This window comes from Mesocricetus auratus, unplaced genomic scaffold, assembly GCF_017639785.1.
Source record: "Mesocricetus auratus isolate SY011 unplaced genomic scaffold, BCM_Maur_2.0 Super-Scaffold_100676, whole genome shotgun sequence".
In the NCBI taxonomy this organism is placed as follows: Eukaryota; Metazoa; Chordata; class Mammalia; order Rodentia; family Cricetidae; genus Mesocricetus; species Mesocricetus auratus.
In genome coordinates, this window is record NW_024429266.1 from 34381437 (window position 1) to 34398618 (window position 17182).

At 38.3% G+C, this 17182-nt stretch overlaps 1 protein-coding gene across 10 annotated transcripts in view; it reads left to right on the forward strand.

The window, feature by feature from the left end:
- Positions 1 to 17182, forward strand: part of Rasal2 (RAS protein activator like 2) — a 254408-nt gene that overhangs the window by 198116 nt on the left and 39110 nt on the right. For all 10 annotated transcript variants that reach the window (XM_013114316.3, XM_005071319.4, XM_005071320.4 and 7 more), the window contains one exon: positions 4005 to 4114. In XM_013114316.3, the coding sequence (XP_012969770.1) occupies positions 4005 to 4114 (110 nt within the window). The remainder of the gene's footprint in view (positions 1 to 4004; positions 4115 to 17182) is intronic.

Here is a 17182-nt window from a genome sequence, read left to right on the forward strand (position 1 = left end):
TCACTCCTCCCTCTCTGTCACTGGGTTCCAGGAGTTCAGTGTTTAGCTGTGGGTGTCTGCCTCTACTTCCATCAGTCGCTGGATGAAGGTTTGGCATTGGAATGTAGGCTGGCACTCCCCTAATTCCTCCCTGACTCATATGTTATTTGAAGTATGCTATTGGTCTGACAAGATGGCTCAGCGAGTAAATATGGTTGCTACCAAGAATAAGGATCCAAGTTCAAGCCCCATGACCCACATGGTAGAAGAAGAGAACTGACTTCCCCAAGTTGTCCTCTGACCTATGTGTATAAACCATGGCACACACAAATAAGTAAATACGTTTTTGTTTGTTTTTAGTAAGAAGAAGGCATATTATGTAACCTAAACATATTTTCAGTCGTCTTTCTTTTATTTATTTACATTTTTAAAGTTCTTTTGCTATGCTGGGCTGCATAAGGCCATTTTTATGAAAGCTTGTAATATATTTTGAGCATGAAGCTATTCTTACCATCATTCCTCTGCAGTCAGGCAATTTCCTTCTTCCATCCTCTGAGTTCTTTCAGTATTTACTTGTTACTTTGATTTTTTTTTTTTTGGTTTAAAATATAGCTAACTTGAGGCTGGGGAGAGATGGCTCCGGGATTAAGAGCATTCATTGTCATTGCAGAAGACTAGGCTTGGTTCTCAGCACCCATGGTTGTGGTGTACAACTGTCCGTAACTCCGGTTCCAAGGGATCCAATATCCTTTTCTGAACTACTGTGGCATGCATGTGATACACATACATACATACAGACGAAACACTAATACAAATAAACTAGATCTTTTTAAAATATGCCTAATGCTGGGTGTTGGTGTATGCCTTTAATCCCAGCACTTGGGAGGCAGAGGCAGGCAGATATCTGTGAGTTCAAGACCAGTCTGGTCTACAGAGCTAGTTCCAGGATATGCTCCAATGCTACACCAGAAAACCCTGTCTTTAAAAACCACAAAAACATAAAATAAAAATAAAAAATAAAAAAGGCCGAAGTACTGGGTGGTAGCAGTGCACGCCTTTAATCCCAGCATTTAGGAGGCAGAGGCAGGCAGATCTCTGAGTTTGAGGCCAGCCTGGTCTACAGTGCAAGTTCCAAGACAGCCAGGACTATACAGGAAACCCTGTCCCAAAAACAAAACAAAAAAGATACACATATATGTCTAAATGTAATTTTGGTATCTTTAGTTTGTTTGGGGGCATTTCTGGATATGCATTTCAGGATATGCAGATATCCTGCATATCAATTATTTATATTACATCATTACAGTGAAATTATAGTTAAGAAGTGTCAACAAAGTAGTTTATAGTTTTTTTTTTTTTTGGTTTCTTTTTTTTTTTTTTTTTTTTTTGGTTTTTACGAGACAGGGTTTCTCTGTATTGTTTTGGAGGCTATCGGTCCAGCTCGGCCTCGAACTCACAGAGATCCGCCTGCCTCTGCCTCCCGAGTGCTGGGATTAAAGGCGTGCGCCACCACCGCCTGGCTAAAGTAGCTTATAGTTGAGGGTCACCACACCATGAGGAACTGTATTAAAGAGTCATAGCAGTAGGAAGGTTGAGAACCACTGATGAGAGGACCATTCTGATGAGACATAGTAAATAAGGCATTTACCTTGAGAACTAATGGCAACTCTCCATCATGATGCTAGTACAGTACTGAAGAGCAGATCAGGCAAATGACTGTTTAAAGAAATAAAGCATATTTAAAGATTCTTTTCCTCAAATATATAGCATCTTATAATAAGCTTGAATTTAAAATATAGATCTCTAGTATTTTGAGGAGGGATTTATATTTTTTTCATTTTCCTTTTAAATTTTGTTTAGTTTATTAGTCTCTGGCACTGGTCTGAATCCAGGATCTTACACCTACTGAACTGCTGATCTACACCCTGAGTCACTGTTCCCCTTCTGGGTAGCAAGAATAATTGAATATATCATTAACATTTTTATTTATTCATCTTTCTCTCATGAGTGGATCAAGCCTAGTGTTATAAAAATATTCAACATCTGTAAGAGGAAAGCACCAACTCACCTACAAAGACAGAAACACCAAAGTAAGAACAGATCTGTCATCAGCAACCCAGATGCTAAGGAGTATGCAGTGATAGATTTCAAGCCCTGAAAGTAGTAACTGCAGGCCAAGATTGCTATGCCCAGATATGCTATTTCTTTAATTAAAGGAAAAATAAATATTTCAAGAACAGCAGAAACTTCAGTTCATGATCACCAAGCCAACACTGCAGAGAAAAAAGAATGTTACACACAAGAGGGAGGAGTGAAATCTGAATCACAAGAGCACAGAAACAATTTCATTAAGGGGGTGATCAAAAAAGAGAAATCCACAAATACTAACAGGAGAAATAAAGAGCCAACATTAACCAAACCAGAAATCAACCAACAAAACTACAGGAATTAGTGGGCATCTCTCAGTAAAACCTTAAAAGTAAATAGCCTCGATCGCCAAAAGAGAGACACAGGCTAGGTTAAAAAAAAATTCTGTCTCCAAGAAACATGCTTTACTTGTAAAGATTGAAAGCCAAAGGATAGGAAACAATCTGCCAAGTGAACATCAGCCCAAAACAAGTTGGTATAGCGTTCTGTTACCTGACAAAATAGACCTCAAACCAAAATTAGTCAGAAGAGATGAAGAAAGGGTAAGAAACTAAGCTAAAGGGAAAGCAAAGAGGGTGACGAACCAGCCAGTGTTGGACAAGGTGTAGAGGAGAGGACAATAAATGAAGGGAATGATTGAGAACAAGGTATATAACATGTATGTCTAACAGTGTCAGAATGAAGCTCATTATTTTGTGTATCTTATAAATAGAGACCATCTTCATTCATTCTTAGATTTATGCAACAAACTTTTTATTGTATGCTCATTATTTTCAAGGTGAGGACAAGCTGTCTGTAGTTTGGTGGAAGTGGCAGGAAACCACCAAAGAATGTAGAGTACTTTATTCATTTTTTTAACGAATTCCCTGAGCATTTCATACATAATATATTTTAATCACTCAAACCCACCCCTAATCGCTTCCCTTCAGCTCCTCCCAAAACTGCACCACCACATTTCCCTCCCAATGTGATCTACTTTTCAGACTTTCTTTGTCCACTTAGTGCTGCTAGTTTGTGCATGGTAAATGGCTATCCCCTGGAGCATGGGCATCCTGTAAGGGCTTGTATCCCTGAAGAAAACCAACACTGCTTCAGTCAAGAGCTTTGAATTGCCTGTAGCTTCTTAGCTGGGCATGGTTGGGACCTCATGGGTCCCTCCCCATCCTGCTGGAATTTGAGCTGGCTTGATCTGGCACTTGAAGTCACAGAACCTATAAGTTCATGTGAACACTTCTTTTAACTTCTCAGTACTTTAATGATTTCATAGATGATCTATATTTCATGTAAAATAGTTTATCTCTGCATTTGAATAAACTTTATAAATAACAATGTCCAAAATGATGTCAACAAACCCTATAGTACTTTGGAAAATAACAATACAGTCCTTGCGCTTCTTAGTCCCCCCCCCCATCCTCCTCCAGCAGTATCTTCAGTTTCTCCAGTACAGCAAATATCTTCCCACTTCAGGAACTTTGCACATGATGTTCTATTTACCTATTTTCTTTTAGTTTGGGAAATCATTAAATGTCATTTCCATTGGAATTGCTGATAAATTTCATAAAAAGCAGTATGTTTGTCTGTTTTATTGTTGTTTTAAAAGTCTATTTGTAAACTTGTGGCTTTTTTTCCTGCTACAACTAGTATAAAAACTAAGATTGGTGCTATCAACATCTCAGCTTTTCATAGTAGAAAAAAAAAGTCTTCATTACATCACCAAGAAGTTTCAAACAACTAACATTTATTTACAGAATTAAAAACTGAAAACCAGATTCTGTCCCAGTCTTTCTTTTTCAGTATAAACCCCTTTTGCAAGTTCATTGCAGAAGGCAAGGTTCCCGAGTAGTTCTCTCTCCCACCACTTTGCCTTTTCATTCTAGGGATTCTTCAGCAAGCGCCTGAAAGGTTCCATCAAGAGGACCAAAAGCCAGTCAAAGCTTGACAGAAACACAAGCTTTCGACTTCCATCCCTTCGCAATGCAGATGACAGGTAGGATACGACTTGTTTAAAACAAAGACATCAGATGCTGGAGTGGATTATTTACTTATTTTGAGATAGTGTCTAAGTATGTAGCTCTAATTGACCTGAGGCTTGCTCTGTAAACCAAGTTGGCTTTGGATTACAGAAACTCAACCGCCTCAGCTCCCCAAATGCTGGGATTAAAGGTGTGCACCCCTTTGCTTAGCATAAAGTGGATTTTGATAAGACTCTTGAACCTTCTATACCTTTGTATCAGTGGCAGAACAAACCAGTACAAAATTTACTTTTTATCTTGCTCATATTGAGACAAGATACAAAATGTTGGCTCAGCAGTCAACCAGTGTAAAATGCATATAAATATAAGAGGATGGGGAGATACAAGTTTTTAAAATCAGATATACTGTTTCTGTAAAGTCAAGTTCTATTGGTTATAGGTAAATTCTTTTTTTTTTTCAATCAGCTCTAAGGGGATAACAGATTATAACTGAAAAATGTTTAGTACTATGCTTGATACATATGATTATCTTATTCAGTCTCTATAATAACCTCATATGATAAATGTATTCTTATGCTTATAGATAAAGAATTTGATACATAGAGATCATTTGGTAAATAGCAAAAATGATACTTTCCCATGGGCATTTTCCTAGCATGCATGCTCTTTGCTACTATACTGTTTGAGTGTGTAGCATAGAAAATTATTCTTGGCAGTTGAGTCACTTGTTGAAGACACATTTTTTAAAGAATTTCAAGAATTTCAGTAGTTAGAACTGCTAAATTAGTAAATTTGCATGTGTAACTCACTAAAGATAATATCCTTTTGAAATCATCGAGTATATATGCTCAAGCACATCTTAATGTCTCACGACGTTCATAGTTTTGGCAATGGAGCTGCTGTGTCAGCGACTCATTGCCATCACCAGTGTTTGCTGAGTGCTCACTGTGCACCAGCTTTTCCATGGACTGCTTTGTGTACTACAACCCTAGGGGCTGCTGTTACCCTCACTTTGTAGTTGAGGAACTGGAGGAAGAGAGACTGAGAAACTGTCCAGAGTTAAGCATCAATCTACTAGAGCTAGATTGAACTTGTTTGTCTTTCATTTTTGATGCTGTTATTTTGCTTGAGAATTTAGGGTTAATTTTTTTCTAGTTACACTGTTTTTTGTCACCTTGATAGATTTGCTAGGCATAGTATTTTCAGTTTTATTTTAGAATTGTTTCCGTATTGAGTTTTATCAAATATTCTTATCTGTGGAGCACATAGAAAACAGTGAAATTTAAGAGTCTGTCTATATGTACCCATAAGGACTGGATTCTACTCTGTATTTGATTGGTAGTAGTTTTCTGTAATGATCTCTCTCTCTGTTGCAAAGAGTTTTCTTTTTTCTTTTTTTTCTTTTTCTTTCTTTCTTTCTTTCTTTTTTTCTTTTTCTTTCTTTCTTTTTTTTTTTTTGGTTTTACGAGACAGGGTTTCTCTGTATTGTTTTGGAGGCTGTTGGTCCAGTCCGGCCTCAAACTCACAGAGATCCGCCTGCCTCTGCCTCCCGAGTGCTGGGATTAAAGGCGTGCGCCACCACCGCCTGGTGCAAAGAGTTTTCTTGATGAGGGGCAAGGACTACAGTTACCTGTTAATTATAAGGACAAATACTTAGAACATAATTAGGGATTATTATGGTTTAGTAAAGTGGTTGTTATCAGTTCTTCTCCAAAATCCATGATTTCACTAGCTCTGGGTAGTTGCCTGGTTGCCAGTACCAGTTTCCTTCTTGCTGAGTGGGTCTTAAGTCCAATTAAAGACCTATTGTTTACTGCTAAGATATATATACATATACATATGTATATATATATACATATATATATATGCTACTACTGTACTCTTAGAGTTATCAAGATGGTAAGAACCAAAGGATCAGGGAGTTTTCTGTGGAACTATGTGTCTTTTATTAAGATCAAACACTACATCCATAACATGTCATTCACATGAGTGCCCAAACATAGGCTGAACAAAGGCAACAACAATAGACATTGGGGGGGATTGTAGGGGGGAGACACCACAAGGCCTCAGCCCTACACAAAGAATTGCAGACAGCTAAGGAATGCTGAGACCAGGAGAAACAGTATTATTCAGTGAAGAGCACATCAATTAGTCATCCTATACCAGATGGTCAGCCCTGAAAACTTACATACATACATACATACATACATACATACATTACATTAGTTACATTATATAAACCAAGCAGGGTGCGTGCGTGCGTGCGTGCGTGTGTGTGTGTGTGTGTGTGTGTGTGTGTGTGTGTGTATGTGTGTGTACAATGAATGAAAAGGAGGTCTTGAAAGAGCAAGGAGGAGTATATAGGAGGGTTAAGAGGGTTTGAAGGGAAAAGAGAAATAATGTGATTATATTATAATCTCAAAAATAAAAGAAAAAAATTTTAGAGAAAGGAAAGGAGGGCCAAAGAGACACCTCAGTGGTTAAGAGCACCAGCTGCTCTTCCAGAGGTCCTGAGTTAATTTTCAGCAATCACATAGTGGCTCACAACCATCTTTAGTGGGACCTGAGTGCCCTCTTCTGGCATAAACCATACATGCAGCTAGAATACTCACAGTCAATCTTTGTTTTGTTTTGTTTTTGTTTTTTTTTAAGAGGGAGAGAGTGGAAAGGAGAAGAAAAAAATAGTTGGACTTAGAATTTACCATGTGGCCATTTTCACATGTTGATTCAGCCAGTCGATGAGTGTGGAGGTCTTTCCATCTTCTAGTATCTTCTTTACTTTTTCCAGTGTTAAATTTTTTTCATTGTAGATACCTTGCATTTCTTTTTTTTTTTTTTTTGGGGTTTGTGTGTTTTTTTATTTTTTATTTATTTATTTTTTATTTTATTTTCCAGTTTAAATTTAGATAAGAAACAAGGTTGCTTCACAAGTCAGTTCCAGGTCCCTCTCCCTTTCCCTCCCCTCCTCCCGTGCCCTCCCCCCAACCCCCCCCCCGTTATCCCCTCATTCCCCCAGGGAGGGTGAGGCCCTCCATGGGGGTTCCATAGTCTGTCATTTCATATAGGGCAGGGCCTAGACCCTTCCCCAAGAGTTCAGGGTGAGAGTGCACCTCACATTGTTCTATGGGAGTCCAAAGTCCTTGTGTATACTTGGGATGGGTACTGATCTGCTGTCCAAGGCTCAATAGATTACCTAGGCCTCCTCACTGACACCCAGATTCAGGGGGTCTTGATCAGTCCCATGCTGGATTCCCAGGCTGATGCCTGGGATTCAAGAGTTAACCTTTGTCTGGTCAGCTGTTTCTGGGGGTTAAACCAGCCCAGTCTTAATCCCTTTGATCATCAGTCCTCCCTCTCTGTTACTGGCTTTCTTGAGTTCAGCTCAGTACTTAACCGAGGGAGTCTGCCTCTTCTTCGATCAGCCACTAAATGAAGTTTCTGTTTCCCAGACCCTCTGGCCATAGGATTGTAGGCTGGCACTCCCCAGATCTATGTCTAAAATCCATATATGAGAGAGTACATGCCATGTTTCTCTTTTTGTGACTTGGTTACCTCACTCAGGATGGTTTCTTCTAGTGTCATCCATTTGCCTGCGAATCTCATGATTCCATTGTTTTTTTCTGCTGAATAGTACTCCATTGTGTAAATGTACCACATTTTCTCTATCCACTCTTCGGTTGAGGGACATCTAGGTTGCTTCCAAGTTCTGGCTATTACAAATAAAGCTGCTATGAACATAGTGGAACAGACATCTTTGTTGTATGAATGGGCATCTTTTGGATATATGCCTAAGAGTGGAGTTGCTGGGTCTTGTGGTAGGTTTAGATACCTTGCATTTCTTTGGTTACATTTATTCAAAGTTTATGGTATTGTTTGGTTTGAAGCAATTGTGAATGAGATTGTTTCTCTGATTTCTTTTTCAGTACATTATTAGTATATAAGACAGCTGCTGGGTTTTGCATGTTAATTTTGGATACTTCAATTTACTAAATGTGTTTAGCATATTTACTTTGTGCTCTCTCTCGCTCTCTCTCTGTGTGTACGTGTGTGTTCATCTCATTGCTTTCTGCATGCATCTTACTTCTTTCTGTCTACTAAAAGAAATGAGTCTTTTGCTTTTCCAAAGCCCTAAGGTACACTGTTATTTATTTGAGAGCTCTGATTGTTTACAGTGTAGGTACTCCTCTTAGGTCTGCTTTTATTGAATCCTATAGGTTCTGGTATGTTGTGTTTTAATTTTTATTCAATCCTGGGGTTATTTTTTCTTCTTGATTTCTTTAATTACCTGCTGATAATTCAAAAGTTTATTATATGATCCTTATGAATTTGTATGCTTTGAAATTCTTATTGATACCTAGTGTAAATTCCATTATGATGACATAGAATACAAAGTCATTTTAATATTTCTGTATTTGATACTATTTGATTTGTGTCTTGTTGTATTGTCCATTTTGGAGAAAGTTCTGTGGACTTCTGAGAAAAGTATTGATTCTTTAATGTTGGGATGGAGTTCTATGGATGTCTGTTAGTCCCATTTGACTTGTGTTATTTAGCTAAATGTTTCCGTTTTATTTTTTTGTCAGGATGTCCTGTCAGTTGGTGAGAGTGGGGTATTGAAATCACCCACTATTATTATGTTTCAGTTAATGTGTGGATTTATATCTAGTATTTGCTTTATGGAATTGGGCACACCCATATTGGGTACATGTTCTAGCTTGGCCAGCACTCTGTTGCTATGAAAAAGAGTAAAGCGTTTATTTCAGCTTTTACTTTATAGTCCATCTCTGACAGAAGCCAGGGTAAGAACTCAAGGTAGGAACCTGGAAGCAATAACTGAAGCAGAAGCCATGGAGGACTGCTACTTACTAGCCTGCTTTCCATTGCTTGCTCAGCCTGCTTTCTTATACTTCCCAGAGGAAATAAACATTCAATATTTAAGGTTATGCATAAAAGTCTGCTTTTTGTCTTAAAAATTACACTAGAAGCTTACCTATTAACGCTCATGAAACTAGAAAAATTATGAATCATAAATTATTTAAGATTAAATGATCAGATATAGTTGCTGTGCAGAAGGGATTTTTGAAGTTTTATCACTTGAGATATAAATGATCTACTAACATTTAAAATATTAAACACTTGAACAAGGTATATTTTCCCCTTATATAAAAGTTGTGCCATCCTTAAGATCTTCAAGGAGCTCCTCATGAGCACAAGATGATTGCTGTACTGTGGGTATGACATCTATGTTTCAGACATTTGAAAAGAGGGACCTTTATGGCCTACTGCCAACTGAGTTATCTCTCTTTAAAGTAATTTCCATGAAACCATCCAGTGACTCCTGTTTATTCATTCCTTGCTTTTTATTGCAAGGGAGACTGGAAATTTTTATATTTGGGTGTACTATGCCCCCAATAATGCAAGAATCTGTTCTTAAATTCAGAGAGAAGGATGGATACTGAGAAATAGTCAACTAGCTAGCAATTGTCATTGAGAGTTGATTTAGCACACATCCTACCAGAATTCTGGAAGAGTTCAGATCCTCCCTTCTAGCATTCAAGATAGTCTTATCACATAGATTGGAGAAACTAAAGCACCCTGAAAAGATTCATAGTAGTGATGTTTGTGTGTCTCTGTTAAAGTCTCAACTGGTGAATACATGCCAAATAAAAACATACCCATACAAATACATGGACATAAATGATCTCAGCAATATTATTCATAGTAATCAGGATTACCAAAGTGAGCATGACTCAAATGAGCATCAACGGATGGATATACAAACATAATATACCAACATAATGTTAGTCATTCACAAAATAGAATGGAATACTGAAACATGCTACAGTGTATATGATATGTTTAACCTTGAAAGCATGGTAATTGAAAGAAGTTTGTCATGGACTGTGGGCACATTCCAAGGGATACAACACTGCCTAGCATACACTTCATCCCCACCTCTGGGAAGAAAAATACTAATCACAATAATCCCCAGTGTATGTGAAACTGTTATCTTGAACACTAGCCTTCAAAATATTGTGGTTCCATTTGTAGAATATGGAAGTGGCAAGAATAAGAAAATCCATAGAGATTAGTAGCTGCCAAAGACTGAAGATGTGACATAGAAAAGCCAATGAAAGAGGAATAATTTCAAAGGGGTATCAGGCTTCTGTTTTGAGGGATGAAAATAGCTTAAGCTTAGATTGTGATGCTGATTGCACAATTCTGTATATATTGAAAACTCTATATGCTTTAAATGTTTAGATTTTATTGTGTATGAATTATCTCTCAATAAAGATGCTTAAGGAAAAGAAAAGAGACACAGCTGGCCAGGAAGATTCTGCAATGGAGCTCATTAGTTTGTGAGTTCATTCCAGCAACAGAGTTTCCACTGAGCTCTTTACATACAACCAAGTGTTTTATAACTACCAAAGAAGTTCTCGGCAAGTTGTATTCTGACTTTCACACCCCCTGCACACAAATATATAAATATATAAAGAAAGAAAGAATCAGTGCACAAGATTATAGAAAAAAAGGAACAAAAACTTTAGGGAGGAAATTGTCAAAGGAATAATACAATAAAATGTCCCCAATCAAAAAATAAATGTGAGGACTGGAGAGATCACCCAGTTTCCAGGACAGTTAATGGTAGAGATCCCTGAACAGAAAGAAACCTATCAGTTTATAACATCACAAGGTTTGTTTTTGTTTTTGCTTGCTTGTTTTCTACCCTTAAAAAAAACTTCTAGGAAAAAACAAAACAGGTTGTATGCAAAGAAATGGGATGGACAACATGGTAGTAAAATGAGATGACATTGGAATTTTTGGTAAAATTACTAAAAATCAGAAGTCTGGGAGAACATGTCTTTAAAGTTATGGGAAGAAATATTTTTCAGCTCAGTTTTTCTGAAGGTCTTAAATGTCAAGCTAAGGAACTTAGACTCTAGTCTATAAGCAACAAAGAACCTGCAAACTGTTCTCAAAAATAACACTCAGTGCAGTGCTGTGGATTGGGAAATCCAGCACTATGCGACATGGAATTTAAGATCACTTGCTTGGCAAAAACCAAGTTTGGGATACCAGTTACTATAAAATATAATGATGCTCTAAGATGCTCTAAGGCAGGTATTTGTGGTAGAAATGCGAAGTCAAAAGACAGGACATCGGGAACACTTTAGACAAAAAAAAAGTCACAAAGACATTGTTTCAAAATCATCTAATCAGTTAAAAACCAGCAGAATCGTTTTCTAGAATCCATTTTGGTTGCATTTTGACATTGAAGGTGTGCCATATGAGAGAATATGGGACCATGAAAAGATTGATTCTTTTGCCTTTTATTCAAAGGCACTTAAAACTAGGGGATGGTGAAAAATACTGGACCTACTACATTGCCAGATTTTCAAGTATTTGTTGCCAACCCTAACTTTTGGGTGTTGGGTGAACAAACACAAGAGTACAAAGGAGGTAAGACATTCTAGTACCATCTTAGTTATACATTATGGTCTCTGACCCTGGCAGATGTTTGTGTCTTGCTTCTTTGAGGAATCCTTCAGGAATTTCTTCATCTCTGAGGATGCCCTAACCTGTAATTTCATTCAAGGAGTTTTCGTGGAGAAGGGCACAGAGCCAAATGTCAATATCAGGGGTCTTCCTCTATCATTGTCTACCATGTGTTTTGAGAGATGGTCTCTTCCTGATCCTGGAGCTCACCAGTTGACTAACTGAATTGCTTCCTGTTTCTGCCTCCTGTCACTGAGACCCTAGCCATACACCACTGTGCCCAGTTCGTTTAAATAGTAGCTGGGTTAAACAGTTCTCCAAGCTTACACAGGAAACACTTTACACACTGAGCCACCTCCCCAGTCCATTCTAAGGAGGAATTTTTGTTGTTCAGTTCTCTTCGCTACTATAAAGGACATTCCTACAGTCTTTGCACGTGCAACTATTTAAAATTAGGAGTGCAGGCTACTCTGAAACATTACATTCCTTTTCCACTGCCAACACTTAGTCATTTCTCATTAACTAACTGTCCAGAAAGAATCAAACCTCTCCCAATTTCCCCTACCCATACCCATTGTAGAGAACAGGGGATGCATCTCAGTGTTCTCAAAATTCACTCTTTTAAAGTCTTTTGATGTTTCCAGTCTTTGGCCACTCTCTATAGTATTGATCTAACTGAGGGGTGCAAAGTAGTGGAACTAGTCCCAAAATACTTCTTTTATAAATGCTACGTTTTGTCAAGTACTTCATTTTGGCATAGCACCTCTCTTTATCTCAGTATCACAAATGAAATTTCAATTGTAATATTCTACTGCATTGCATAATTATTGTAATCATTGGCATAATGTGCAAAATGCAACATGACCCACTCCTTCCCTAACTCCCAGCATTATCTCTTGTCAAACCCATGAAATCTTTCATTTATAGTATTTCCCATAGTGTTTTGTGTTATTGTTCTGCTCTTGATTTTATTATCTCTTCTCAAATGATATTCCCTGTTCCTATATATTGTCCTGAGTCCAGCTTAATTTTAGTGCATGCTCATACAGCAATGTCCAAGTCAGAAATCATATGCTCCCTAACTTGTGTATTCTTCCCACATCTCCTAGACTACCTGACTATTCATGGCTATCTATAAAAGACTTATCAAAGGAACTGCACCATATTCTATATATTCATATATTTCTGCTTGCTGTACTTTTTGCATGCTGATAATTGTGGTTCATAGGTGTGGCAGCTGGCTACGACTTTAATTGCTTCACTCCCTTGGCAGCTTGCGTAGTGTTTTCTGCAACCATAAAAGCTAGACAACAAGAAAGAGGCCTTCAGTGCAGATCTAGCTTGAGTCATCTAAGTCATGTGCCCTAGGTGTGTTGTATCTTCAGCAATAGAGGTCCACCCTCAACCCTGAAAGGCAACATCACAGAAAACCACAACAGGACACAAGTGATGACTCAGTCTATAGATAACCTGCTTTATCACTTGCATCTGGGCTCATTAGACCATCCTGTCTGGAGTCTGGGAACAGGGAGAAGGAAAATCTGCCTTATGCACTGTGCTTCCATAAGTAGTTATCTGTGTGGCTAACATAAAAATCAATACCATAAGCAATAGGAAGTGATGTCATCTACAGCAAGTAAGCCATTGCAGCTGGAACTATCAAGATTCTCAGACAAGTGGGTTTTGAATACACAATAGAATACTAGTGAGTGACCCATGTAAAGCCTGAGAGGGAAAGCTAAAATTACAATACAGAAGAGTTGCATGGTTTTCAACAGATAGAATCACTTGGAAATGTTCAAAAAATATCCGATTATAAAACAGTAAAATCCAGAGAACGGGGAAGAAATTATTTTCTTGTTGTGAGATCTCAGTTTAAAATGTGTTGAGAATAGTGAGATACCCAGGTTTGTTAATTACTACTTGGGACATTTCAGAATGAGTATCTTAAAATGCATGCTGGTTAATCACAAGTGTCCTGCAGTGCCCAGTTACCAGCTCAGGGCTCTTCAAGAACTCAGTGACACAATTCAGAATCATAACTGCCAACCAAGCAGAAACTCACCTGCACTGAGTCCAGGATTTTGTGTGGCGATAAGCATTTTTAATTAAAAGTTTCCCAGTTCCTAAATTTGGAACTGAATCTGTAAACATGTGGCACATTGAGCTAGCCAACCCAAGCATTATTGGAGCTGTGGGGAGAAACGTGACTTTTTGAAAAAATCAGATGGGTGAGCTGAGAAAATCCAGCTGTGTTTATTTCAAATCGCACTAATCAGAGTTCTTTTACTCTTTTCCTTTTGCCATCCACTGGTTTGTGTGTGATGGCTCCTCCATCCCCAGCCATTCACTTTTTTCTTTTAAGACTTGTTTTAAGTAGTGATGAAGGTTGAAACAATATAACAGGCATTTCCGGTGGTAACAGAATATCCTAAATCAGTCAGAAGCAGCAAGTCATCTTCATCAGCAATTAGGTTTTTTAACCCATGCTAACGGTTTCCTTCACAGTCCATACATTGACAAAGAAATCAAGACTGCTAACCTTAAAATAGAGATGTAGAGTATGGTGTTCCTTAATTAATATAAAATCGGCCTCTAAGAAGCAATTTCCCAGTTAAATTAAGGTACAATTGTTGTGCTGAAAGTCTGGACCCTCAAAAGACCACCAAGAGACCGGATTAAATGCAAAAGCAGAGAGTCTTTATTGTGAGTTAATTTGGGCCTTTCCGTCCATCTGAGGCAGTAGCAGACCAGGAGAGACTTCAAGCAGCATGGAGTGGAGGCTTATATTGTGGTTAGACAAGAGGGGGTGCTGCTAAGGGATTCCAAAACTCCATAGTTACAGACTTGGGATTGGCTCAAGCCCTGGCTAGGGAGGGTCTAGGGATATTGCAACATTGTAGTCTCTGCAGAAGGATATCCGGAGTTGTTTGTCCATTTCTGATTATCTCCCTGTGGGGGGAGGTGTTGATGGTCTTTCCTGTAACTAGGGCTAAGGTCAGGGGCAGTCACATCCTGATGGGGGGAGACTGCATACCACCATTGTGCTATTACTGCAGTTCTGCACAGTCTGTCACAGTCACATTGGAACCCTGCATTATTCCTATGAGGTGTTTACAGTAAAATGGTACAGAGCAAAGAAGAGCAGTCAGGAGAAAGGCAGGGACAGTAGGCAAGGAATGAACATTATCTTAATGAAGGACCTTGTCAGGCTCACCTCGGAAAAGTAGCTTTAAACTCATTATTCTACCAATAAATACCCATTCTGTTCTGTTAGAGGAGTAAATGGTGGCACCAGATGCTAAAACTCATTAGAAGAACTGTGGAAATCAGTTCATGTGAAGGTGCGGAGAAGGTAACATGATCAGAGGTGACCCGGGTTTCTAATGCCATATTGAAATGTTTGGATAGATAATGCCTCCTTCCCCCACTCTTGCCCTGAGCCATCCCCAGGCTGTCTGATCTCCTGTTTACTGTAATCATGCTTCCGTGGGAATTACTTCTCAGAGACACTGTCTTCTCACAGGAAGAGCTGGCTTATTTATTCAGTAGTAATGTTGGGCATACTAGACTTTGGCTATCGATTCATGTGTGTGTACCCACATTTTGAACTATAGGAGATTCTGAACTATATTAATTATTGAAATTTCAGTAAATAGCATTTTAAGTTATCCAAATAATTAGATGACTAGAATGAGCTTTTCCAGCAGCTATTGGTAGTTGGACTATACTGAAGATTATTGAAAAAAATCATTTAACTTTCTCTTAAGTTAGAAAATAACTTTAAACCAGATAAATCATGAGAGAGAGAGAGAGAGAGAGAGAGAGAGAGAGAGAGAGAGAGAGAGAGAGAGACTGCAAAGGAAACAATGAGTGGGAAGTTGTACTTGCAAGAAGAGATAAAGGGGATACCATCTAGTTGGGGGGAGCTGGCAGCTGCATGAAACAAGCTAAAGTCTCCTCTAGTAGTTTTAATAAGCGATCATTCTGTCCCCAGAGATGCATTAATATCAGCCTTTGATTGGGAACCTAGTGACGGGAATGGGCCCTCACTGCTCCCTCCCTTCTGTTTTAAATCAGCCACCTTTGCCATGTTTGCATAGCATGCTCCCTGAGTCCTGCCAGCTGCAGCTTCTGCCTGCTGCCTTCCAGCTCTAATCTCCTTAAAGGTGGTGCACCATGGCAACAGGCCCAGCCTAGAGCCCTGGAACCTTATTTGTATTACCTGAGGGGCTAGATGCAGCCTGGAGGAACAGAGGGATGTCACCTGCACTGCAAGGCTTGGATAGAGAGGACTTGCTTGGTTGTTTGTGTTTCTATCCTGCTTCTATTGGAGGCTTGAATAACACCTGAGAGGCATTTCTGCAAAGATGGCATCAGTAACTGAAGGCAGCAAGGAAATCATCCTCAATTGGTTCCTGTCTTCCAAATAGAAAGTTGTTTTCTGAGATGTAGTCCAGGAAGTCACTTGCTACACCGGGATGTGGCACCGCTATGGTTTGGGGTTGCACTACCAGATGGCTGTACACTTGCTTCATGTAGGTAGACGTTTATTTTGTCTTAAATAAAATTAACTTATACTTAAATGTTTGGAGATTATAAAAAAATAAAAGAATCCTTGTCATAACACCTTCTATTTTACTTATCTCTTAATTATCTCAGAGCCAGTGAGGCTTTTTCCTCCTGGAAAAAATAGCTAGAATTGTTATTTTCGTTTGTTTAACACAGATGATGGTGTCCTGTTTCTCTGTTCTGGCTTCTGATTCAGAATACTGTGAAAGGCCGTTGTGATAAGCTGACTAAGGTTTTAAAAAAATAGCATTTAGTTACTTATGATTGTGATGTATTTGTGCCATATAACTTCAAACATGTTTTCTTGTCAGAGCAAAGGAAAATGGCAAACTGTTGCTTTGTTGTATTTTTAAATACACTATATTTGGTGGCCTTTGTCCCTTTAGTATATACTTTGCATTATTAATGTGAACTACTATGTTTCCTTTTTTTACTTTAAAAACAAAGTGCTACCAGAACAGTTTTTTTCTCTGCCTAAACTTTAGATGGTGGATATTGTTTTGTTTTTGTTAAAACAACAGGCTAAATTATCCTTATTTCTTAAGATGTTCCTTATTTATGGAGTTTGACTAAGTGGGGTGGAGACAGAATATAGTGAATTTAGTGTTGGATTCCAGTAGCCTATTGCTTAATAATTTAGCTAAATACTCTTCTGGTAATAAATATGACAGCTCCTTTCAGTATTATCCTTGTTCCGAGTTAATGAATACAGCTGCTTATTTACTATTTTACCAAAATAAATGTCTTTACACAGACATTTCTTTGAGGACTTACTATTAAGGCCTCTAGTTGAAGCATAGGGGTGTTTCAGTCAATAAGTGTGATAATTATTGACTAAAATTGTGTGACCATACATTTTTGAATTTAGAAACTTTGTTTTTCATAATGTTTGACTCCATTAATTTTTATAATAGGAAGGCAGGGAAGTACTAGCTCCTGTAGTGACAAGAGCTAGGATACCCACCATTCTATTGAAAAGAGCAGGGAAATAGAATCAGCCAAGATGCCTGCCT